The 26,346-nt window shown below is 29.5% G+C and overlaps 4 protein-coding genes across 9 annotated transcripts; 3 read left to right on the top strand and 1 right to left on the bottom strand.

Moving 5' to 3' along the window:
- Nucleotides 1-1,350: 1,350 nt before the first annotated feature.
- On the top strand, nt 1,351-2,306 carry LOC116424195 (histone H2A). Its single transcript, XM_031970253.2, has one exon. It carries the CDS (start codon nt 1,429-1,431, stop codon nt 1,801-1,803), a length of 375 nt encoding a protein of 124 aa, XP_031826113.1. The 5' UTR covers nt 1,351-1,428; the 3' UTR covers nt 1,804-2,306.
- Nucleotides 2,307-3,719: 1,413 nt separating this feature from the next.
- RN-tre (Related to the N terminus of tre oncogene) lies at nt 3,720-10,805 on the top strand. Of its 4 annotated transcripts, none has more exons than XM_031970103.2 (8): nt 3,720-3,862; nt 4,389-4,621; nt 4,698-5,021; nt 5,105-5,292; nt 5,365-5,525; nt 5,628-5,948; nt 6,045-6,183; nt 6,967-10,805. In XM_031970103.2, exons 2-8 carry the CDS (start codon nt 4,467-4,469, stop codon nt 7,392-7,394), a joined length of 1,716 nt encoding a protein of 571 aa, XP_031825963.1. In that variant the 5' UTR covers nt 3,720-3,862; nt 4,389-4,466; the 3' UTR covers nt 7,395-10,805. The 4 variants fall into 4 exon arrangements, with proteins under 4 accessions (XP_031825963.1, XP_031825962.1, XP_031825964.1 ...); XM_031970102.2 differs by having other exon boundaries at nt 3,793-3,995; XM_031970104.2 differs by lacking the exon at nt 3,720-3,862 and adding an exon at nt 4,021-4,172.
- A 513-nt stretch (nt 10,806-11,318) lies between these two features.
- LOC116424128 (mitochondrial carrier homolog 2) lies at nt 11,319-13,781 on the bottom strand. 2 transcript variants are annotated; one of them, XM_076369580.1, is made up of 7 exons: nt 13,725-13,781; nt 12,904-12,988; nt 12,576-12,753; nt 12,345-12,482; nt 12,060-12,246; nt 11,655-11,722; nt 11,319-11,574 (listed from the first exon to the last, which is right to left on the bottom strand). In XM_076369580.1, the coding sequence occupies exons 1-7, from the start codon at nt 13,761-13,763 to the stop codon at nt 11,409-11,411; spliced, it is 861 nt and encodes a 286-aa protein (XP_076225695.1). In that variant the 5' UTR covers nt 13,764-13,781; the 3' UTR covers nt 11,319-11,408. The 2 variants fall into 2 exon arrangements, with proteins under 2 accessions (XP_076225695.1, XP_031825967.1); XM_031970107.2 differs by lacking the exon at nt 13,725-13,781 and adding an exon at nt 13,061-13,397.
- Nucleotides 13,782-14,119: 338 nt separating this feature from the next.
- On the top strand, nt 14,120-26,201 carry roq (RING finger and CCCH-type zinc finger domain-containing protein roquin). 2 transcript variants are annotated; one of them, XM_031970101.2, is made up of 16 exons: nt 14,120-14,287; nt 14,965-15,127; nt 15,379-15,532; nt 16,058-16,279; nt 16,364-16,539; nt 16,613-16,946; nt 17,090-17,330; nt 17,407-17,576; nt 17,650-17,912; nt 17,994-18,098; nt 18,182-18,393; nt 18,475-18,587; nt 18,824-18,965; nt 19,027-19,096; nt 19,359-19,550; nt 19,677-26,201. In XM_031970101.2, exons 2-16 carry the CDS (start codon nt 14,966-14,968, stop codon nt 19,794-19,796), a joined length of 2,676 nt encoding a protein of 891 aa, XP_031825961.1. In that variant the 5' UTR covers nt 14,120-14,287; nt 14,965; the 3' UTR covers nt 19,797-26,201. The 2 variants fall into 2 exon arrangements, with proteins under 2 accessions (XP_031825961.1, XP_031825960.1); XM_031970100.2 differs by having other exon boundaries at nt 15,325-15,532.
- The last annotated feature ends 145 nt before the right edge of the window (nt 26,202-26,346 follow it).

The raw sequence follows: 26,346 nt of genomic DNA, 5'->3' as shown, positions 1-26,346 counted from the left end.
TTTTAAGTTTCTGTGCAAATATTATAGAAATTGCATTTGACGTAAATTTTTTCTCTAAAAGAATCGTCGTTTGTTTTGCAGCCAGATGTTGACCACTCTCATGGGTGCCCCGTGAATATTTCGACAGATGTTCACAGTTCAGGCGTAGCCATATGTGAAAATAAATAGCAGTTTGTGAAAAAGAAATACATAATATTAAACCAACTGTACAATATTCATCAAATAAACAAAATAACGTTGTATTCATCAAAATATTTCTACATACGGTCAAATAAATCATTATTTTTTTATTACTTATTTTTTATACTACAATCTTACATACTCCCTGTTTTATAAAACAATCTTAATTTATCCTATACCAATTATATTAACCTTGATAAATGAATTCTTCTATAACTGTTCAAATAACTGTTGTAGAAAATAATATAGAGAATTAGAATCAGATGAAGCTAACAACGCTGTCTCGTCGTCTACCGAATGTAGCCTGTTCATTTCTCCCGTATACATTAATTGTTGATAAATTCGACAAGAATATCATCCAAAACGAATAAAAAAGTTAACGAAATAAATACTGCCTAAAAAATATGTACCGATTTTTATATCCTGGCGAACAAGAAACAAATATCATGCAAATTTTTCTTTGGGTGCATCGCTGTAAATAAAAGACATTAATATGACGCGATATACGAATGCTGTGAAACTGTTTCTTCTTGTTAAATTGCAGCAACATTGACAAATGCAGCAAAATATTAGTCTGGATAAATAACAAATGATTAGTGAATTCTTATATAAAAATTTATTGTAAATACATTTTAAAATATGTTACTTCACTCTACAAATTTTATTCATTTGTATTAATAATAATTTTTACAAAAAATCATTTATATTGTGTTTTTTGTATTTTGAATACTAATAAAATACAAGTCAAAATCACATATGCAAATAAAATACACAAAACTCAATTAAAATTTGAAAAAGTTTTCATATTATCTTTAGTAAAGTAAACATTTTTATTAGAAATTCAATATTTCACTTTAATTTTGTTTTGTCTAATTGGTCTGTAAAATTTTTAATTTTCTCTCTTGTATACTTTCTTATATAGTTTCAAAACTTGTATAGTTTTAATAAATTCGAAAAATATTCAACTATTAATATCTAATGAAAAATTACGTGAAACTAAATAATTAACAAAAGTATATAACGTATACATATGTCAAGTATGTAAAAGAAGGAATTTAGTACGGTATAAGACATCTGTTCTTTCCCGCCAATCAGAATGGAGCGCGACGCTCATTGGCTGTGCGTAGCTACCTGAAACGGTATAAATACGAAGCAGAGGGGCCGCAAAAATAGAATCGTTCCGATTGTCAAGGCGAGCGGAGTTCAAGTGTGTTTTATTTTCATCGATATTATCGTATCTGCTGAAAAATGTCTGGCCGTGGAAAAGGTGGAAAATCTAAGGCAAAGGCGAAGTCTCGTTCCAATAGAGCCGGGTTACAATTTCCCGTTGGTCGTATCCACAGACTTTTAAGGAAAGGAAACTACGCAGAAAGAGTTGGAGCTGGAGCCCCCGTTTACTTGGCTGCCGTTATGGAATACCTGGCTGCTGAAGTTCTGGAATTGGCGGGAAACGCAGCACGTGATAACAAAAAGACCAGGATCATTCCACGACATTTACAACTTGCAATCAGAAATGACGAAGAGTTAAACAAACTTTTGTCCGGCGTTACCATTGCTCAAGGAGGTGTTCTTCCCAATATTCAAGCAGTACTTCTGCCAAAGAAGACTGAAAAGAAGGCTTAAGAAATAACAAATAACAAAACTGGCCCTTTTCAGGGCCACAAAATATTTTACATTTGAAACATTCTCAGTTCTACTAAAAATATTTCTAGTCTTTGGTTTACAGAAATTCAAGTTTAATTTAATTTATTTTCTTCACTTGAAGTTAATTTTAATTACATTATAATTTAATATTACTCTTAGTATCAATGGAAACTGTTAATTATTAATTATTAAGTAAAAAAAATAATGCGTAATCTATTATCTAATTAGTAGTTTATTATTTACATTGAAGAATGAGAACCACTGTTAAGTAGACCTATAGTTGAGCGGTTTCGTCTATCTTCTTTCTTCTTGTATGAAGCATGTGCAATAGTTTTGTCAATCGTTGCACCGTAATGTGAAGATTTTGTTAACTGAAACGGTATTTGAAATAATACATATTTTATTTGCATCAGTAAATGTTCTTTGAGTTAAGAATTCTTTAATATTCGGAAATTAATAGGGATTAACAACCTTTTGTGAATAAGAATTTTTAGAAACATTAAGAAATTCTTTCACAGAAAACTAAATTAGATATCGAATTTTGAAATACTAAAGAATAAAGAAACAATACATAATCTTTTATTATTAACATAACTAAATTTTTTATTAACTTTTGATTGTCGATACGCAAATCTGATATGGTCATTAGGATGACACTCAAAGGATTAAACAGAAACAGTCTTATTTCACCTTGTGCATTTTGTATGTAAATTTGAATTTAATAGAATTTCTGAAAAATAAGTATCAAAGTATCTTTAAAAGAGAAACAAATATTTTTATTATGTTTTATTATTTTTATCAAGTTTTGTAAGTTTTATTATACAAACATAAACTTTAAGAAGCAATTTGCGGTAAGCTTGATTTAAATACTTGTTTATGACGTACGAGGGTATATGTTGAAACACATGTACGTTATAAATAATTTTACATTCTACATTCAAAACGTTTTACATACTTTAATTTTGATATTTTAAATCCAATTTTCACTTTCACTTATTTTATTCTAATCTTGTTACACAATCACGTAAAATATAACACATAAGAATTTTTTCCAAGTCTGAACGATTTCCGAACGGTAACGCTACAAAGAACTTGTTCAAATGGTTGGTTTTCTTTTCTCTACAGAATTCGAACTGATCTGTCGAAGTTGTACCTATTCACTTTGACTTAGGTTCAAGGATTAGCTGGACATCGCGGGAGAAAGTTTCAATCACTTGAGGAAAGATTTATGAGGGTTTAAGACCTCTGGTTTGGTATTACGCGCTGGGTTTAGCAGGTATTACCAGTCGCAGGCTGTACGATAGACAAATGGTCAAAACAATTTTTTGGAACAAAAAAATATAAATTCTAATTAATTGAATTCACAATCCTATGAGCACAATTTTTACGTCTTCTAAATCGTAGGCATTGTTCGCAAACAAATTTGTAATTAACGCACAAATAAACTATAATTCTAAAAAGTTTCGTTTTTCAATTTTAATTACTTTAATTGTACATAAAAAAACTCCCGTCAGATTTTAATAATTAAGTAAAATATTAACATCATATTAAAGAAGGGATAAGTTGTCGTATTATACAGTAATGACAAGAATTTTTTTATTTGTAATTACGTATCCTTATTTAAGTAAGCAAATAACATAAATCACATTCTATTTAATAAAATTGAATACACCATCGGGGCATGAAGTAAATAAATGATTATAATTGCGCCGTTACTTATATATATCTACGTGCAAGTAACAGAAATAAATCAATTTGGAATACTATATGGTAAATAAGTATATAAACATTGAATTTCTTGAGAAATTATTTTCAACAAAAGCGTGAGTTTCGTACAATAATTATATTTATCACACAAGAAACAGTAAAAAAAACAATTATAATAATTTGAATGTAACAATTAATAATGTGATAAGAACAAAAAAAAACAACAATTTTGTTGGGGCCACTTGTTTCGATCCCACAATGAATCTGTTGGCAACGCTGATTCATAAGAGAGAATGGAAACATCCGAATCCGGCTTGAACTGCGTGTACTGGTATGTATGGACGGCAGTTTTGCTAAATGAACGACTTTTATGAAGAAACAGTCTTCTATGTAATATGAAACGAAGAAAATTAGTCAATCCCTAACCATGCAGTGTCTATAGTCACGCAATTAACTTCTTAGTGGTAAGATCAACATCCTTTACTAGGGACATAATTTGACTTCAATGTATATAACCTTCTTTCTTGTCAATATGCAATGCATTAACTTCAGAACACCGGAAATTTACAGTGTAGAATTGTGGTTACGCTTCGCGCAAATATACGAAACAAATCACAAAATCCCTATCCAAGTTTTATATTGTAAGCATAGTTGTCTAGTATTTCAACTTCTTTCATGTTAAATACTTATAATTGTTCTTTAATCTAATCCAGTCTGTCATATTTTACTGAAAAATTAGTATGTTTATAATTTCATAATACAATAAGATGAAGTTCATCATAGTTACGAGGTTGTTGCTTATAATTTAAAAAGACCATTTGATTAATATTTTAATGGCGATGTTATATGTATTCTAGATAACAGCCTAATATAAATAGAATTTTTTTAATAAGACGGCATGTTTGTAAGAGTCTGGTTGCGAATTCTCACGGGGCATGAATGAGGAAGAATTATTGAAACGGTCTGCTGCAGAGCGAGATAGAATATTTAGCTGCTATGACCGTGGCAGAGAAAATGGAGCAGAAATTGATTCATGGGAAGATCCTGCATACGAAGTATACCATACAACAGACAGATATGGATTTATACAGTAACTTTCATACTAATGTTTTTACTAATACCATTACTCTAATATCTGTTAGTATATGTTAAAATACGTGTTTCAGTGACAAACGATTGCCACAAAAGCCGGACCCGAATGAAATTAAATGTCATCGGGTGGAAATGGAAAGACTAAAAAAATGGGAAAAAATGACAAAACAGTGGGATAGTTCTTCTACAAAAGAAAAAATACGACGTAGGGTATATAAAGGAATTCCTAATAGATTTCGTGGTCAAGTTTGGGCATTGCTTTTGGGAATAAAAAGTTTAAAAAGAGAGCAAGCCGGTAAATATGATGAAATGTTACAACTTGCGCGTCAGTGGTCTACTGAAATAAGACAGATCGATGCTGATGTAGCTAGACAATATAGAGATCATATCAATTATAGGTACATAAATCATACTTAGGATCTATTGTTTCAATATATTTGATGTATGTATCTGATATTAAATATCTATTTTTTATCAACAGAGAGAGATATAGTATAAAACAACGATCCATGTTTTATGTCTTGGCTGCTTATAGCATGTATAACATGGAAGTAGGCTATTGTCAGGGAATGTCTGTATTAGCTGGATTACTTTTATTATATATGGATGAAGAGGATGCATTTTGGGGTCTTTCTGTATTGCTGGCTGATAAGAAGTACACTATGCATGGTCTGATCATATTTTATGTAATCTAAATTAAAAATCATTTGGATTATAGTTAAATATATGTTTTCTGTTTAGGATTTTATGTTGATGGATTTCCAAAACTGAATCGTTTTATTGAACACCATGATAAAATCATGAATAAGTTTTTGCCAAAATTAAAACGGAAGCTTGATAAATGTGGCTGCGATTCCATTCTTTACGCATTAAAATGGTTCTTTGTTGTTTTTCAAGAAAGGGTAGAGGAATATTCATTAATTTTTAGTCATTACTAATGATTATAAAATATCCCCTAAGATTTAATATTATTACTAAGTAATACTTTTTTTTATTTGTAACAGACACCCGTCAGTCTGGGTCTTCGAATTTGGGACATATTTTTATTAGACGGCGATCGTATTTTACCGGCAATGGCATACACGATCATGAAAATGCATAAACGTTTTCTTATGCCAATGGAAAGTCTAGATGAGTTTTGTAATTATTTGCAAATCAAACTCGAAAAAGATTTTTGTTTTGATGATGACACAGTAATAAGTACTATGGAACGTAGTATGGAAGAATTAAAACGTTCTAAATTGGATTATCCTGGTCCAGCCTTACCACACGAATTACCACGGTTTCCATTTGGTACATTCAAAGAACCTTCATTTGCAAGCAAGGTAGTTTATCTTTGTTTTTGTACTATTTTAATAATTATAAAATATTACATTAACCATTATATTTTGATTGTTATGTCTTAATCCATATATATTCAGGTTGGAAGACGAACAGAAGAATTTAGTGAAGCACAGCATGCAATGCGAGAATCTATAACACAACGTAGGGATTTAGTGATCGCCGAAGATGGTAGAGAAAGTACAACTCCAGTTGAACCAACTGATTGTGGTCTTGGCGGTGAGTTACAATATACTGAAAACATAGTACACGGTGATATAAATACTTGCCTTCTGTATTCTAAACAAGAACATACCACTAAGGATATGAGGAAAGATAAAGACAGAGATTCAGAGATTGATATACTAGTTATATACAACACTAGATTATAAGATACTATATAAAGATAGGATTCTATTAAAAAAAAACTATTGCCTATGATAGTACTCATATTTAGATATAACTTTATAAAAATACTCTTCGAAAAAGATCTGATAGTATTACATTTTTTACTATAATCATAGATAAACCTATCATTGAACTGCATCAGTATTGTCAAAAGAAAGTTTATATATGCCTCTAAACTTGTACTAAAAATTTTCCTCCATAATTTTCATATAAAATAGAATAAGCGCAAGAGGGCGTCAGACTGTGATTATTTTGTAAAGCATATAAAGTATACTTAAGAAATTTTCTATAGACAAACATAAAGAACAAAAGTATATGTATTAGAAAATTGAATACATGGATGTTTATTATATTTTTGTTACCTTAGATTACTATTAAGCTGAAAGTACGCCAAATTTTGTTGCCAATAGTTAATAATTAATAATTACAAAAAAAACTGTAGTATGTAATATTATCTTTTTTTATTATACATACACAAGAAAGCATGGTAATGTCTAGAAGTAGAGACAGTTTTTTAAGTTGTACGTATAATACCTAAGCGAAATCAGTTTGTCAGAAAGACATGTTTGTTCTAATATCCGATTGCAATATAATAAAAATTAAATATATGTGCAGGAAGCAAATTCTCACTTGATCCGAATCTTGACGATGGAGCCTCTCCCAATGGCTCGCGACGGTCATTGGCAGACACGTCTGTAACCTCGACAGCCGACCTTTCCGTATTTAGTTCGGCAACACGGTGTCAAGCGTTAGACAATAGTCTCGATACTCAAAGTAATATTTCAAATGCTAGCTCGGGCAGCGGTGGCTTACCTACGCCCAAAGCAACACCTCCTCAACCGAGTCCAGATGTTGTACGAATTTATGTATCATATAGTTCACCCATATCTGATTCATACAAAGATGATCTTCCACGTACACTCCCACGGTCTTTAGAGACCAACAGGATTCGTATACGAGTCGATCCCGATCAAACGCCAATAGTGGAAAATCTCAAACCATTTTCATTAGAAAGTTCGGAAATTGAATTGGACTTGAAATAATTTATTCTCTTAAAAAGCAAAACATAATTCCATATGCAAAAAAAAGTTCATGAAATTGATAGTTGCGGGTAAACTAAACCAGACGGTTCTCTTAGATTTTAATGATAGGTTGTATGCGTGTAAATTTTATTCTATCAATGCAAAACAAGAATTATAAATGATTGTACACATAAATGATTTACATTTATTGATTAAGATATTGAGTTACCAATTATTGTCAAACTAAAAACTACAAGAAATTGCAGAATATTCTTTTCATGTTTCTTAAGATATTTTAATTTTTACATTCATTAAAAAAATGAAATTTTGTTTTCAAATTTTTAAATTCCACTTTCTATGGGTCACCGTACAATAAAGACAATTTTGAATCAGCTGCCTTATTAACTTAATGTTGTAATCCTATATATGTCGCTTCTTAAACAAAATATTTATGCATATGTGTATCCTGCATCGGTAGAATAAAATTTAAGATCAAAAATTTCATTAAAATTTGTTTGCATCAACTAGATACTCCTTGGTATTAAACACTGATTTAGATGAACAGAATTCTAAATCTGTACTGTATTATAAATTCGAATATGCACATACTATTGCCTTTTTCTTTAAAGTAGTAATTATGGAATTAATGATAAACATGATATATCCTGATATTTCTTGTTCGAATATAAATCAGTGTATGTTATGTGCACTAGTCACGAAAAATTATAGCAGTTCGTGCTTAATGAGACTTCTACACTTTTGCAATGGCCTAATTTATGTTCATAGGGAAAATAGAAACAGTTGAAACTTATGCTATAGAGAATTATAATTTTCAGTCCATTATTTCTAATTAACAATCAATGAGAACTTGAATAACGAAGTTATATTCGTGTTCCTTATTGATTAATTATAAAAATAATTGCATAATATTTATCATGTGTCAAATTATATCGTACGAAATTATACTTAACAATAATAAGAAGATGATGGAACTTTATGCAAAGGAAAACGAATATATATTAAAATAAACTGTAATATGTAGTAAAATATCTAAAGTGACGAAATTTTAAAGTATTATATGAATATATTATATGTAAGGCATTGCAACATTACGAATAGGAGTATAAACATTTAACATAATGTATAGATAATTTCTGTAAAATATGTGTTTCTAAATCGCTCCATTTAACAAACACCATACAAAATATTTTGAAACCTACTATAAATTGGCCATTATATATACATACGAATATGAGTCAATTTTTCATAGTAAATATAATACTAAAATCAATATTTTTGTTACAACACTATAAACATATAAAATCTTTTGAATAGTTATTATTATATTTTCAGTATTGTGTATACTTCTCTGAAAATTTCTATAACTATTGCATATGTCTTAAATGAGTATACATAAAGTTCCATACTCTAGAAATATTTAACAAGTAATTAACCACACATTATAGGTATCTTCTGTAATGCAAACAAAAACAGAATTATTTTCTTTAGTTGATTATAAATAGATGAAAATCAAAATGTTATTGTTTTAGAAATTAATTTCATGTAAATTTCAAAAGTAGTACATACATTCAGTACTACTACTACTTTCACCACTGAAACTTGCAACATTCTTTATCTCTCTTCAGATATTTTCACCGGATTAACTTGTATATTGCTGATATAATTTAAGGATCCTAAAGTGTCTAAGACGATTCATTAATCACTTATTTTAGGTAAGATCATGAGTTGGTGACATAATTTAATATAATTTTGATAATTAATAAAAAATTTTAAGATTTTAGTTGATAGATTGAATGATTATTATAAAATAATAATCATATTTTTCAAAAGTTACATTCTAGAAGTACGTTAAGTATTATACTGCCACAGTACTATTAGTCCTTTTTTATCTTAAGTTTTGCTTCTTTTTATAAAGATAAACGACATATATACCATTGTATATACGTAGCATTTACCAAGGAAGGCAATCTTTCATTGCATATTACTTGGAGAAGATGTCTAAAATAGAAAAAACTCATTGTCAGAATTTTTGCTGTGGAATGTGAATATTGAACAGTCTTCTAATATGCAACAATATTTATTGTTTAAATGTACAAAAAGCCGTTTAGGTAAACGTAATTGTAATAGAAACATGCTTTTTAATCTATTGGTTCTGTAAAACATTCCTAATCGTACAGTATTCCTCGATGTATATAGAATATAAAACCTATGGCTATCAACCTGACAGCAATTACTTGTTATATCTAATATAATAAGGTAATATTTGTTAAATAAATATTAAATGTTAATGATTTGAGTCTTTATTGCATTGTAAAGGAATTCAAGCACACAATGTACAGTTTTATGGTAACTCTTTCTTGTGGTTGCATGACACTAAATTTTTCAGAATGTGAAATACATTAATTAAAATTGTAAGTCAAATATGGAATTGTAAAAGTATAACAAAAATCCAATACAAATTCAGAGAATTACATAAATTTAGAAACATACATTCCTTTGTGCGACATTCATCTCTTATTTGTTAATTTTTAAGTCTATATATTTTAAATACTACCTTTATACATTTACCTTTCGTATTGAATTTAATGTAAAGTGTAAACTTCTGTCAATTACAAACGTCACAAATGCTCCCACGTGGTTTTTAGTTACGTTGATAATGTACAAAAATGGTAAGAAATTATAAAATTTCTTAAGATACTTTACTTACTTTTTACAAACGCTTATATTGCAATATCAAAGACAATTAATTTTAGTACGTTCGCGTAATAAAAAATTATTAATTTTCTATTCCTTTGCTAAAACAAAAAATTTACTACTCAAATATTAATGAAAAATAAATAGATTCAATAACAAATACTACCTAAAACTTCATCGAAAGATAATACTAACGAAAAATTGGCCTCTGTGCCGTAATATGATGGGTATAATTGTGTATAGTAGTAAATGTTCTCCTGTAATCTGAAGGTGATAATTTGTTTTAAATTAGATTATGATAAATGTAACTTCAGCAAAGAGATTGCAATGTCTTTATTAAATCAGAGAACGAAACAGCGCTACATATATGTAATTGCTTATAGTACAAGGTTTTTTTATTTAAAAATAACATATTGATTGTTTTGTTCATTATTCACATTCGTCTTGTATCACTATATAGATGAATTGAAGTTCAAATGTAATACCTGATGAAACATTTATGTAATATTTAAAATTGTAGTTCAAGTGGATATTTTTTTTATACAAGAATTAAAAAAATATGCGATATAGTATAGGCTTTTGTGTATTATTCATAGGATATTTAGAAAGAAAGACGAAATCTAATGACGCAATACTCATATAACTCTCAATGCCTGATAAACCACGTTGTATATTGATTGAAATCATCGAAATAGTAAATAAAAAATATGAATTGAACATTTGTTTCTTTTCAGAAGTTCTTCTTATTAACCAATATTCAGCTATTCATTTTTTTACAAAATCACTTTTATTTTAACTAGAATTTAACTTCTAAATGTTTATTTTTAAAATTACGAGAACATCACAGGTGTATCTATAGTTACCAATTATTAATTTTACACGGCGAGGTTCAATACGTATGTAATTCATTGAAAATATCCACGAACCCTATTGTCACAAATATAAATTTAATTTTTTCTGTACTGTACTGTCGTTTATATTTGTTTATACATATCTCCTATGAGTACCAACGTATAAATACCGCAGAAAATACTGGTTTCGTATATCTAAAAAAAATAGATATTTTAGTATTTATATAATAATGTTAAATAAAAAGATTCTGTTCAATTTTCGATATAAAACATATTTATCAGTGACACATAAAACCAAAAGGAAAATAAACATATGTAATAGTTGGTATAATTGCCATTAAAATCAACTTTCAATGAATATGCAATATAAATGCAAATGTAGCATACTAATAAATTTACTATAGGGTAAAAAATATGTAACACAAAATTGATTTCTCTGCTGGCCTCTCGAATACAAATTAATGCAATATTAATGTAAAACTATTGGTTTTCCATTTCTTATTATTTGTTGCCCTGCATAGTAACGCCAAATTAAGCTCTGTCCTCTCTGTAACTGCTTGGTAGCTGACAAGTGAGACCAACAATCCAGCCATCCAGTATAAATTGGCATGTGTGGAGGAAGACCAGCAACTAATCTTTATTTAAAAATAAATTATTCATTATTTCATTCATTTTAGTATATTACAAACATTAAAGACATCCTAAATAAACTCACCCACAGTTATTAACAGCCATAGAATGTGATACCACTAAATATGGATACGTGACTGTTGTTGCTATTACCTATGGAAGGTATTATAATAAACATTAGTATAGAATTGTACAGAATTATAGTACAATTGAATAATTGACACTAAACGTACCAGTATTTTAAATAAACTTATTTCTTCCATAATCATTTAAATAATAGATTATAAAATAAAAGTAAACAAGTTAGGTGATAAATTTTTCTTAGTGGAAACATAAATAAAAGGAAAGATACAAATTGAAAAACTAATTAATTAGACAATATAAGAATTGATATAAAGTAAAATGATTGAAAGAAAATGCAGAATTTTAAATCAAATTTTAATAGTACTCATTCGACCAATCATGGTACGTTTATTGCTAATGTACTTACTCTTATAGTAGCATCAACATAAACTTTTGTTACTTCATCGTTTAGAATGTATCTATCAATAAGATAGCTAAAAGTACTGAATAATATTATTGCAGCAGCATTTCCAATAAGTCGAGGCACTAATCCTGCATAGTATCCCATAACACCATTTTCTTTATATACTTCCATAATCGATCTAAATAATCCGCTAAGAATTTACAAAAGAAAAGAAATAACTATAAGAATAATATATTTATAATTGTAGTCAAAATACGTATGGAACGTATTGTTTAATTGATAGTATACTTGTATTTTGTTTCCCTGCCAACAAACTGTGCCATCATTCTTATACTAATGACATCAAACGGATGACTGGCCACAATTGCCACCATCCTACAACTTAAACTCTGTATGAGTTCATATATGAATATCTTATATCTTTCACTGAAAAGAGGAAATTCATTTTTACATTTTTAACTTTTTTATAAAAAAAAAAAGAAACAATTTTACATTATATTTATATATATATATACCTACTCTTCTTCTGACTCTTCTTTTCCTTCCTCTTTCTTTTCTTTATTCATGTCATTCATTAACTTCTTGACAGATTTTAATGTTTTATTAAAAGCTACAGCACTTATACTGTCAGCGCACATTTTTGGAATAACACCACGATAACATCCAGAAATTCCATCCACATTTTTTATATATTTCACTGTAAAACAAGGACACAATCAAATATTTTGTATTGATTGCTAGAAAAATTAAAAAGTAATAAAAACATTAATTTATAATAAACAACATAGGAATACGAAAATAATTTATATATAATCCAAAATAAGATTTTAAAAGAAAAATCACGTACCATATTCAAATACATTAGGCAAAACCAGTGCCGGCCGTCTAAATAATGTGGTAGTTGGTCGTGGTAAAATCGGTTCATGTCCAATCTGTTACATTCAAACATAAATCTCCGGTTAGTTATTAATATGTGGGTAATTTATTGGTAATCTGTGTTTTACCTGCATTAATACTCTGGCATATTCAATTGGATGTGAAACAATATTAATCAAACGGCTAACAGTACCTACTAGTATTTGTTCATCTAACTGTGTCATATTTAATTAGAATTTCTCTTGCCTAAATACTAATGCTTCTAACGTGTTATTTACTTAACAATTTTGAATAAGAAGTGTGATTAAGCTTTAATTGTGGCAATGAAGCTTAAACGATACATCAAGGAGTATAGTCTACATCCACTTATATTTTTTCCATTCACAAAACATTAAACATATTGCATGCATTGGCAAACATAATACTTGTTCACCCAACTCTTGCTTGTGAGAGGCGTTTTGAAAAACGACATTCCCATCTATAATATGAGATTTCATGACTGAAATCATAGCTTTAGGCGTTTGAATTTTTTATTTAACCAAATTAAAAAAAATGTTCTGCTTTCAATGAAACAAATATAAATATGGTATTACGAATAATATTTATGAACTATAAACAATCTCACAAAATGCCTTCGACGCGCGTTCATTTATTTAATATAAGAATACAAATTTATCATTGTATCATACTTTCATACGAATTATTTTAACATAAAAATCGAAGATATTTTGATTGATTAGAAGTTGGAAATTTAAATAAATCGATTAGTATTTAATAAAATGGTCACGTAACCTGTAGCGCTGTGGCCTGCGACACAGAATATCGTGTCATAGACCGGAAATACTGTTTATCATAACATTTTTGTGTTCTATGATACACTAGATAGTAAAATGTGCAAAATAAATAGCATATTTATAAATTTTATAGAATTCGAAAGTCGAATAAATTATCAAAAACAAACCAATGTGAGATACATCAATGTTCAGCGTTATAGTCTCTAACTTGTTCCCAAAGAATATAGTTCACAAGAAAAAGAATAAAATTATTTATATGTCTTTTATTTTTTTGTTATTTTCAACGAAATCTCTTTATCACCAATCAAAATTAATGCAATAAATTTCAAAAGTTCCGTATCAAGTAACCGACAGCGCCGTCTGCCGAAGTAAATCGGAACACGATTTTTCTAGATTATTTTTCGTCATGGGTGCTAGTGATGTAAAAAGGTGTGTGTAAAGGATATCGTGCTGAGCTCATCTCACTATTTGTGATTCATCTGTTCTGGCTTCGATGGCAGAACTATGTGCGAAGTAACTGAGTGAGTAGTTAATGTGATGTTTTGTGAAGGCAATAACGAGGTGAGTCCTGATTATCTTTTGTGATTTTAACGGTAAAAATTCATGTCCGACATTTTTCCTCGTGGCAAAGGGAGATGCCGCTTTTTTTTCGTTCTATTCAGAGCAAACGTTTCGACGAACGTAAAGGACACCGAAACGACAGCGATTAAAAAAATGTTCAATCTAACTACGCGATTGAGATGGTGTACATTTGAAATGTTTCTTCGTATATTTAACAGCGAAGAAATCGAATTTTTCATTCGACAGAACGGAAGAAAGAAAATAATTGTCGCGTAAAAAAAACAATTGACAGGCAAACGTTACCGTTTCGAACAGGTTTATATCTATAGATAAATGTTTTGCAATGGAAACGAAGTTCCCTTACCGTTCTATTAACGCTTTCATAAGCGATCATGCACCCAGCGATTATTTATTTCAACTAAATGGTTGTTTTCTTTTTCGTGAAAACTGTTTTATCTTATTGCGTGATATGTTCCGTAATTGTAATCGCGCAATAAACGATGGTCACCAATCGTTCACGTTTAGCAAACGTAAATGAAATGTATTGTTAAATATGCATATATATTTTATTTGAAAACGTTAATTCTCTCATAGGCTTTTTGATAAAGGAAGCAATATTATTGGAAATGGTGAAATCAGGTATTTGAAGGAACATGGTCATATGATTTTTGTTTCAGAATGCCAATACAGGCACCACAGTGGACTGAATTTCTTTCTTGTCCAGTTTGCTGTCATGATTTTGATGTGGCCGTACGTGGCCCAATATCATTAGCATGTGGTCATACTATATGTCGTACGTGCCTTGCAAATTTACATCGTAAACAATGCCCTTTTGATCAAGTAAGTAATTTTATGAGTATATCATAAGTTTAAGTAGTATTAATACATGAAATTTGAAACAACTTTTGACAATAGTTTAATCGAATGTGTAAAATTGAGATATTGGTTACAAGTAATTTTTGTGTTAATTAATATGTTGTTGTTACATGTATATTTATTTTACCGGTGAGAAACAAATTGTTGATTCAATTTTTCAGAGTATTATCAACACAGACATAGAAAGACTACCGATAAATGAAGCTTTATTGCAGTTAGTCGGGAATTCTGTTCCCACAAATGTTGCAACAGCTTATCAGAAATTATTACCACCAGAAGACCATGCTAATTATTTGGCTGCTAAACGTTGCATTGAAGAACTTGCTTTATATCTCAAACCATGTCAGACAAATCCTACTCTAGCCGCAGGTAATATTAATTAGAATAGGGTGTTATTGTTAGTATTTTTGTAAAATGTTATATTTGGAAAGTATACCTTTGTCTGTCATTAGTAATGATAAAATTGCCATTCAGTGTATTTAATATAATTAATGTAGCAAAAGAAATTACAATTAAAAATTGAAAATTGTTTGATTTAGACAAATGTAGATCTTATTAATGGGAAAGTAGAACTTTCATCTTAAAAAATACTGAGTTTACATAATATATAATATTTAATATAGCTTTTAATATATCTTCTCAGTGTTATAAGAATTGTTGCATAATATTATGATATCCAATTAAAATCTTTGAAAATATAATTGAATTGATAACATAAGGTTCAAGTGTACATAGTATTCGTACAGAAAACAATTGTAGTTTAGTACAGATTACATGTATATTTAGATATTTGTTCTTTTTCATCAAACAATAAAAAAAAACCAATCATATTGAAATATTATTAGTGATTTTAATGATAATAGCATAATACTATAATAAATATAAATGTTATAGGTGGTATGGGACTGATTTCACGGCCAATGCAAAGGAAACTAGTAACTCTTGTGGGTTGTCAGTTGGTTGTACCAGAAGGACGAGCACGTGCGGTGAGAGCTGCTAGGAGTCTCGGGGAACGATCAGTTACGGAATTAATATTGCAACATCAAAATCCTCAACAGCTTAGTGCTAATTTATGGGCAGCTGTACGAGCTCGTGGTTGTCAATTTCTTGGGCCAGGTATTTTATACTGAAGTTAATAATGTACAAAAATAATTTAATGAAATTAGCGTATTTAAAGTAATTTCCATAATTTCTTAATAGCAATGCAAGAAGAAGTACTGAAGCTGGTTTTATTGGCTTTGGAAGACGGATCAGCTCTTTCCAGGAAAGTGTTAGTCATGTTTGTAGTTCAGCGTTTAGAATCACATTTTCCTCAAGCATCTAAAACGAGTATAGGACATGTTGTACAATTGTTATATAGGGCAAGTTGTTTCAAGGTAATGTACATTTTTAAGTTCTATTATAATAATTTATTATGGGGATCAATAGTTTACCAAAATATCTAATTAGGTATCTAAACGAGAAGGAGATTCATCATTGATGCAATTAAAAGAAGAATTCAGAACATACGAAGCTTTAAGAAGAGAGCACGATGCTCAGATAGTGCAGATTGCAACAGAAGCTGGATTAAGAATAGCACCTGATCAGTGGTCTGCGTTATTATATGGAGACACTAGCCATAAGTCTCATATGCAAAGTATTATAGACAAACTTCAAACTCCGCAGTCTTTTGCTCAAAGTGTACAAGAATTGGTTATTGCTCTTCAACGTACTCCCGATCCTGGACAATTAAGTAGTTTAAGACCCCAGTTAGAACTGTTAGCTGCAATTGATCCCAGTCCAGGTATGATTTATTTTAATTACTTGCTCTATTTTGTTGAGTTTTAATTTCAGGCAAAACAAATATTACTAAATGATAATGCAAGGGGTCAAGTAAAATGTTATATAAAAATTATAGACTATTTATATTCATTATTATTACTGCAGAAACTGAACCTCCTACATTAGCGGAATGTCGTGCAGCGCTAGAAGCTGTTAGAACTGTAGTTGCGGCATTAGTGGAATTTATTCAACAACATGGTAATCGGAAAACACAAGATGGTACTCACAATATAGGCTCAGGTCAACCAAAATATAAAGTGAGCATGTGTCGAGATCTTGCACTTAGAGGATCATGTCCTAGATCCACAAGTTGCACCTTTGCTCATAGTGACATGGAATTGGATAAGTAAGTTACTTTAAAAAGAAGGAATACAGTCATGTATGTGTATAATTTTAGTACATAATCTTCATCTACTCGATAGATACAGATCAAAAAATAGAAAATTAAGCATCAGGTCAAATGTACCTGTAGTTAACAATTCGGATATAAAAGCAGACAAACTAGTTACTGGCTCAAATAATAAAACGTTCAAGCAAAGTGAAGATTTACCTTATCATTCCATAAAATCACACGATAATACTCATCGAGAAAGTAAGTATTTGGATAACATAAGTAATATGTAATGTTAATCACGATGAATTTGGTTGCATTATTTTTTTTCTAGATTTTAATTCTATTAATAAAGTTAATCCAATGCAACATCACACTCCACCAAGTGAAAACAACTTTGTTGGCTCATTGACGAATTACATGTTACCGCCACCACAAGGTGTCTCACCAATGGTACCAAACAAAAATATGGATATATATTGCTCTCATTATATTGTACCCAACGCGCCTGTTGAGTATACAACGCCTAATCTCAATATGTGGGATTCGTCGCAAGTCTCATCTAATGTGACAAATGGTGTTTCCAATACTAAAAAGGTAAAATAAGCATATCTTTGTTTATTTGATAATAAATGTCGTTCTTAGGTATTCATGACATCTGTTCAATTCATGTTACAGCAGCGGACAGTTGCCAAAACATTGGCGATGTTGTTGCAACGCAGGATGGAAATTTTAAATCAACTTGAAACAATTGTCAACAAACAAGTGCCACAAATAAAAACGGTACGATCGTACAATTATAAAAAATATTATAAATATTTTCCTACATATTTTTTATTATATTTTCTTTTACGCTTTGTTCGCAGAATTATGATATGCAAGGAGATACTGTATCATGCAATTTCTCCATATGGACAAACACGTCGAGTAATCTCATGGTTCCTCCATCAAATATAAATTGTAATAACAACTTTCGTTGCACAGATCCGATCCTATTCGATGATGAATTCGTGCCATTTGATGCATCATCTAGTAACAAATATGGACCAATTTCTAAATTATCCAAAAACTTAATGAGGTAACAATCATTTTCAAACTAAAGATTATAGAAGAAACTTTGAAGATCACTGAAACGCAAGTGAAAATATACTTGTTTTAGATCTAGCAATGGCGTACAACCTACCAATTTTTATACAGAAGGAAGTGCACCTCCTCCGTATCGACCCATACCAACGGCGAATTCTGTTACATCTTGGTATTACGGTAATCAACGTAAGTAACATTTCCTTTAATATAAGAAATTAACTCGTTCATATCCAATACTCTACTTCGACAACGGTTTTTATTATAATTTATTAAATGTTTTTCATATCTACAAATACTCTTTTAAATTAGAAACTCTTTTATATTAAACGAATAAATCTTGAAGGAAATCTTTTCTAGTCCGTTAATTTTTGTATAAGAAAAATATGATAACATAGTACAATGGTAGAATGGTTTGGTTACAGCTTATACTACTATCGGTGCGAATGGTGAAGTACAGTCTATCAATACTTCTGGGTTTGGGGACAACTATATCACGTTTGGTCGAAATATATCCGAGTCGACTGCACACACGCAACTTTCACGACCAGAATGCATGCCTAAAGAGTATGTTAATAGATTTATAGTTTATACTTTATAAGCATTTAACTATTATATAATTTTTCAGCTTAATTCTTGAGTCGCAAAGAGTAAAACAACAGTTGAAGCATCTCGAAAAAAAGATCAACGATTTGAAGGTATCGTTAAATCATATATTTTCATACACGATATTGTAGATTTTTCTGGTCAAATTATGATAGTTTTTTATACAAACAAATACAACCTTATTGATGTTTATTTAAAATGTTACTATGAACGTAGTATATTTCAAATTATGGTAACTTCTACTTTAGTGTAATACAGTATGGCACAAAGGTGAACTTGATTGGAAATTGTAGGAGCGTTGACATGGCAAAATATTTTACATATGTTAATGCAAATTTTTAAAAATATGTTCAGCTTGCTACGCAAGGAGCTACTTTCACAGCTGGAGAAAGGCTAGCACAAGAGTTGCAAATGATTGAAGCTGGTATTAGAGAAAAAGAAAAGGACGTGCGAAATTGGAGCCCGTATGGTACTGTACCTTGGATTCAGTCGTCGAATAATCTGCTTGGTACCCAAAATTTCAATCAAGATTATAAACCGGAAGAGGTAAATCACTATGTCGTATTTTAAAAGGAATTTATATAAGTATATTTATGATAGATTGTTTTCTTTATCTGTAAAAACTACTGTTAAAAATTCTCATGTAACTGATTCGTTGGAATGATTCTTTAGGAAGATACATATGAGGCCGGCATTGCGAATGATATGCGGGAATTAGAATTGCGATGGGAGTTTGAACTTCAAGAACAAGAAAAACACTGGTCGAGCGAAGAGGACAATTCTAAAAAATAATAGTAAGATAGTAAGTCTTACTAAATCGTCTACTTCTTTTAGATCTGACCTTATTCGTTTCACGGCGACATGTTCTTTTGACATGCGCAAGATAATTTTTTGTGCGAACTTCCATGCATCAGCATGATACAACATACTTTTCCAATGGAACGACTGAAAGTGAAGACAAAAAAAAATAGAATTTGTACTATTTCCAAAGAAAGAATTTAATGCTCTTCTAAAAACAATCAACGCAAGAACTCACTATCGGACTATGACAATTTAAACATTATCATTAAATACGCAGAAAATGGAATTATCATCCCTTCTTCGAGTTTATAAAAAATTTCTCCTGTTGGTATAGTGTAACATAAAAGTGGATTCACTACTTTCCCATGTACTATGCCTTTACAAGTTTCTTGGTACATAATATTCGTTCTTTAACTGTGAACATATGTACTATCCTCTAAAATGATAAATGAAAGATACCTAGTTGTAAATATGTGATATTTTCAAAGAATTTGTTGAATACGGTTTGTCGGGTACTTCACGATGGTAATTCATAATTTAGTTATGCAGGAAGTCGCATCATTTTTTATGTTTGTTAGCCGCAGTAGCAATTTATTCTAGAAATCAATGTATTGTAAGAAGTGAGAGTTAGCCGCCGCATTGGGATTTACATTAATAAAACCAGTGAAGGTTTGATAGGTGATCCGTTATGATGTTGTATAATGACGACGTTCATTGACAAACAGATCGAACAGACGACGTGATGCAGATTTGTTAAAATTTAACAGAAATTAATGTCAGTGTTTTATAAACATGACAGGATGTAGTATATTTTGTTTGTATGTTTGCACAATGAAGCAAAGGATATTATATTACTGATACATTCGGAAAGAATGCTATTTAACCTGCAACGAGGTTACATGATGAAAATATTACAAAATACATGTAGACGTTATGCGTAAACACAAAATTAACATATTCTGTTAAAATTTTGAATAATTAAGATATATATTCGCTGTAATTAAGAGAGAGAAAGATATATATAAATATATATACATGTATATGTTATATGTACATATACATATATGTATATGATTATTGATTTTTAGCTTATAAAAGAAAATTTTTTAATGTTACGTAGCTTTCTTAATAGTATTACGTTCCACGGTTCATGTTTTCATATCTGAAAATATGTTCTTGAATAAAATACAGTAACTACAGTGTATCGTAATAATATTTTGTTCAAATTCTTAAATGAAATACTATTTTTTGGCTTTGAACATGTGCTGTTATACAAATTCATTTGTATTTGACATTTTTATTCGAATTCTTCTCTCTTTGGAAATTAATACACATTAATAAGATCGTAAAAACAAGTTAAAAAAAGAATTATCTTATGCTGTGATTTCATTTTGTAAAATCGAAAAACATATTACTTAATTAGATAAATAATCAATATTTTGTATTCAAGTACAAAATATTACAGTTTCAAATACCTAAAACTTCGAGGAAAATTTGATAGCGTGTATAAAAGAAAAAAAAGAATCTTCCTTCTTTTAATAATTTCTAGTGGAAAATTATTTCTAGATTCCATTTGTGCCTGATAAAAATACGTATTTTACTTAATACTTCCATGAAAAATTGAATAATTTGGGGCAGTGGTTTTCATGTTACAATTTTTATGTCGATAATGTGTAATATTGCTTACTTTTTCATTTATCGAAAAACGTGCGTAGGCAAACGAATTTTGTTTAAATTCAACAATTGTTTTATTTTTCATTTGTACAAATTTGTAACATTTACGAATTGAGATAACTAATTTGAAAGTCACTAACTCAAAACTATTTTTTACTTTAAAACGTGAATAAATTGAAACGAGCAGACTGTTACACGAGCTGCAGCTCTCACGTTTGTAAATATGTTCGATTTACGGACCTACGAGAAACTGAAACAGTCACATTGGCTTCCTCTTAATTATCACCTTAATTTCTTAATGATAAACGCAGTTTGATGTTAATGTTATTGGAATACTTTAGGGGTGTATGAATCGTTGAATGTATTGGGTACTCGAGAGTTCGATTCGACTACCCTTTCAAATATCCGAAACATTCGAACATCCGAGCGACTTGATCATCACGGGTCGTCCAACGCACTCATATTAAATCAGCAAATGACTTTGCTTGATATGTTCGTGATATTATATGACAATATACTATAACAAAATAACATTAGAAAATATTTATTAATTGAAAATTATCTTCTCGTTTTCATGTAACTTTTCTTAGAAGTAAAGTTTATAAGAATTTGAAGATGCACCGTACATATTAATATATTACTTAATCTCTTTTCTACCACAAAATCGATTATTCGTAATGGAAGTATTCATTACTTTCTGGATATTTGATAGTTATAAAAACGAGAACAAAGTTATTTAATTTTAATCTATTCCAATATACGAGATAGCATTCCTTTTAACGGTGGATTCCGATCTAGAGTTTTTAAGAAAAAATTGATTTTTCTTTTCTTATTTCATTCATGTTTGTATGCATATTTAAAAGAAAATTTCAATGTTTTGAAAATTAACAAAGGAATCTAGTAACTACTTTTTCTAAAAAACGATGCATCTTCAGATTTGTATAAAATCAAAACTTCGAATAAAAATGACATCAAAACGAGAAGATAAATTTCAATTAATAAATTATTTTCAAAAATATTATTTTGTTAAAGTATATTGTTATGTAGAAATTATACATTAACAGTAATGTAACGCGAATTATATTGTACGATAAATTTTTAATTTAAAATAGATCTATTTATAAACAAAATCACAAACATATCGAACAAATTCATTTGCCAATGTAACACGAGTGTATCTGACGACCTATGATGATCGAACTGTATTCGACGCGACCGAGTAGTTTTACACCTCTAGAATACTTATATCTTGTTCTTATTTTTGTTCTTACCTGTATTATAAAAGAAAAGATGAATCGAACGTTCCTCAAGACAAAAATATGATAACACATGTACTTGATTCTACTGATAAGAAGTTTACATTTTTAATTACTTCTTTTTCTTTTGTCTTGCATTTCATATATAATGTATATAATATATATTATATATCCGTTAAGTAAAAGGAAAAAAAAGGATGTCCTCCCGCCCGTTATTGGATGTTATTTTGAACCTCGATTTAATTCGAATTGTATTTCACGAAATGTGATAACGAAAAACTTCGTCAAATCAAATACGTTAATCAAGTTACGACCTGTTTATACTGTAGTGATTTACGAATTGCAATAGCTTTTGGGTTCTATTTTTATGAAATAATATATAGCATAAATATTAATGATTCCAGTTTTAGTGGAAATGACATTATAGACTTTTATGAGACCTTAGAGAAAGTTGATCTTTCTATCTTTCTCATTAAAAATATTGTTTTACCTTTGCTATTACAAAAACTAGATATGTTCAAGTAGAAGATTTCTTTCAACCTGAAATGTGCCTTTCGAACCATGCAGTAACACAAAGCAAAGTGAAACGTTTTACAGTTGCACGCATTAGCTTCTCTTCTCTTCTCTTTCTAGAGTTCTGCAATACGAGGCACATTATTCTAAACTGGAAAGAAATGATAATCCCAGAGCATAACTAGTTACTTTATGAAAATTATGAAAAAAATGGTGCAATTTTATTTGTTTTTATTATTTACCGATACAAATTTTTTTCATTTGTAATGGAATACCATGATGTGAGAAACAAACAATATGTACCCAAATATAAGAATAATTAGTTTAGTATGCTCCAGCGCGTAAATCATGTTTTTTAATTTACAGTCACAGTACTGTCGGTCGCATGGAGTAACAGAAAATTTCGATACGTGAAGAAATCTGTAAATTTTAATGCTTACATGAAAAACCATAATTGTTTCCATTACAGACTCAAAAGTATAAATGAAACATGCAAACACTAAACTATTTGTTCGACGATTGGCGGTAACATTGGTGTTAATTATGTCTAGATTTGAAGCTATATTTATGTATTTGAGAAGTATGTTATAAACTTTATTTATTTTGTTATTGATTTCACAGATAAAACTTATAAAGACTAAAATTTATGTAGTACAAATTTTCTATTACAATTATGAGAATTTAATTTGCAATCACTATATATTTATCGTAAGATTACATTTTAAACATCACGAAACATAATTGGCCATAGTACTGAAGGAAATGTGTGACAATATATTGCAGAAAGGGGCCACCTTTTGATTTTCCATCTCGAAACACAATGGTAACAACATGTAGAGAGACAACAATGGTACTTTTTACATTGAAATAACATTTACATTTTGAGCTACAATTTAGAGTACTTCTTTGTGGTAGATTTACTTTATGATTGCAAATCAAACTCTGATGATTTTACATGTTTGGTGACAAATTACAATTTGTATGTGTCGTAATGTATACAAAAATTGTTGGACACATAGATTACATTGCGCATATATATATATATATACATTTACATATATATGTTTTATTCTAATTACGTTAAAGGGCATTTTTAGTCTGAGCACAAGATTGAATATAGAAGATCAAATGTTCCTTTCTGTAAATGAATACCGTCTTCACAATTTGTTCAGATACAAAATATGTATTTATGAAATTGCTAATTCTGCGAGCTACTGTTTCGAAACTGCTCCTTTATATGCTAAGTGTAATTCCTTTATACGTACGACTGAGAAAAAAAAGCCTTGTACACTTTAAATGTTTCCGTCGTTTAAAGGAATTATGAAATCCAGTAATCTTTCTAGTGATCCATTTGTCAGATGTTGCCCTTCAATATGTTTCTCTATCGTTTTATTTTCTCTCTCTTTCCTTTTTTTTTTGTTTTTATCCATAGTATGATTCGTTAATAAATGTAGAGTAAAAGTGAAGAGGGCTGTGTACACTGGGAAGTAATAAGCGCAACAATACTGTTTGTGCAAGCTTCAGATTAATTGCATGTTAAACATGTCACTATGTGTATAATAATACACGCGTACCTATGTTAATGGTATGAAGCCACATACAATCTATATTAACGTTCTTTGTTTGAACATATGAAAACAATAATTATTATATACATATCGGTATATAATGCATATAGTCAGCGCGCACTTGGCACTTAACAGTACGAATGGTACTTTTGTAACGTTTATGTTAAATTAATTCCCGATTGTAAGACTTTTGTTATGTTAACCATAAACATAATGGGCAATGCATTTAAATACATATAGAATCGTTTGCCAATGCTGCAATATCATCGTCGGGTTCACATAGAAAACAAATGAATCTATACACTGAACTTTCGTTCCATGAAATTTAGATAGATACATGTTAATAATATAAAAGGTGAATGTCACGTGTTCGCAATGCCCGTTACGTTTAATGTAATTGTTAGTCTGGCATTTTTAATGTATTTTTCTAAAATAAATAACTATGGAAAAACCTTATTATAATAACATAAAAGGATGGTACGTTCATAGTAAAATTTTTATATTATCCCGATCTACTATTTACTGCTGGATTTCAAATGATGGCATTCGACTACAATTGTAGACTTTAATTTTGCGAGTATGTTTGCTGTTCTTTTATTTATCAGTGGCATATACCAGTACCGGACAAAACGGAATCTGAGAATACGAATGCTTCGACAATAGAAAAGAACACTTGATTGGAGGTAATGTTGCATAAATGTCGAAATAAAACTCTCCGAATGTTTTATATCGTCTATAAAAAAAATCCACGAAAGTTTAATGTATTTTCTAACAATTGTACTGTAAGTGAAAGTGTAATATATTTATCTATTCAACATAAATAGGAGTACTTCTTTATGAATCATCCGTTCTAATACTGACTTCAATTTATTTGTTTTCATTTGAAATAGTATATACATACATTTTTAAACTAGTAAATAAAATATTTCGATTGTCTTTAAATTATACCCTTTTCTCACCAAAACGAGTCTTTAATCAAAACAATGTTTATGTAAAATCTTAAATAACAATTTCAAACATTAATATCGTGCTTATATTATATCTTACGTTTATAAAAAACAAAGATATGTATAGAAATAAGAAGAAAGGATAGGAATTTTTATTTTGTATTAGCAGTTGCACAAGAAATGCATGGAAGCATCGCTATATGAATAAAGTAAAATTATGTTGAGCACTCATCCGTTTGAAAAACTTTTTTTATCAATCGAGATTGCATACACAAAGTTTCTCTGGAAGTTCGTTTGATGGCGTTGTCGACTGTAATTCTATGGAATGTGTATTTATCTTGAAATATTAAATGTATACATTTAAGACTTTCTCAAACTATAATTTAACAATGATGTAGAAATACATAATAATAATAACAACAACAACAATTAAATTTATTTAATGTCAACACTTTTTCCATCTCCATCCAGATCTCCCAGAATATCCCGATAAATGAATAAACATTTAGCAATGAGTATTAATCTAAACGCTTACGAAGCTGGAGCAGAAGAAAATCAATATAAATTATAATTTAAAATTTGA

This window comes from Nomia melanderi, chromosome 7 (assembly GCF_051020985.1).
Source record: "Nomia melanderi isolate GNS246 chromosome 7, iyNomMela1, whole genome shotgun sequence".
NCBI lineage: Eukaryota > Metazoa > Arthropoda > Insecta > Hymenoptera > Halictidae > Nomia > Nomia melanderi.
The sequence above is the reverse complement of the archived record's forward strand: the minus strand, read 5'-3'. Positions and strand labels throughout refer to the sequence as shown.

Bases quoted from the DNA above. Each gene is read 5' to 3' on its own strand.
- LOC116424195 (XM_031970253.2), top strand. From the start codon at position 1,429: ATGTCTGGCCGTGGAAAAGGTGGAAAATCTAAGGCAAAGGCGAAGTCT.
- LOC116424128 (XM_031970107.2), bottom strand. From the start codon at position 13,156: ATGACACAGTTAGATGAACAAATACTAGTAGGTACTGTTAGCCGTTTG. The intron at 12,483-12,575 runs GTAGGTATATAT...TCCTCTTTTCAG, and splicing joins AAAGAAGAGTCAGAAGAAGA to TGAAAGATATAAGATATTCA. The intron at 12,247-12,344 runs GTATACTATCAA...GTAAATTCTTAG, and splicing joins GGCAGGGAAACAAAATACAA to CGGATTATTTAGATCGATTA.
- roq (XM_031970100.2), top strand. From the start codon at position 14,966: ATGCCAATACAGGCACCACAGTGGACTGAATTTCTTTCTTGTCCAGTT. The intron at 15,533-16,057 runs GTAATATTAATT...TAAATGTTATAG, and splicing joins AAATCCTACTCTAGCCGCAG to GTGGTATGGGACTGATTTCA. The intron at 16,947-17,089 runs GTATGATTTATT...TTATTACTGCAG, and splicing joins TGCAATTGATCCCAGTCCAG to AAACTGAACCTCCTACATTA.
- RN-tre (XM_031970103.2), top strand. From the start codon at position 4,467: ATGAATGAGGAAGAATTATTGAAACGGTCTGCTGCAGAGCGAGATAGA. The intron at 5,022-5,104 runs GTACATAAATCA...TTTTATCAACAG, and splicing joins AGAGATCATATCAATTATAG to AGAGAGATATAGTATAAAAC. The intron at 5,526-5,627 runs GTAGAGGAATAT...TATTTGTAACAG, and splicing joins TTGTTGTTTTTCAAGAAAGG to ACACCCGTCAGTCTGGGTCT.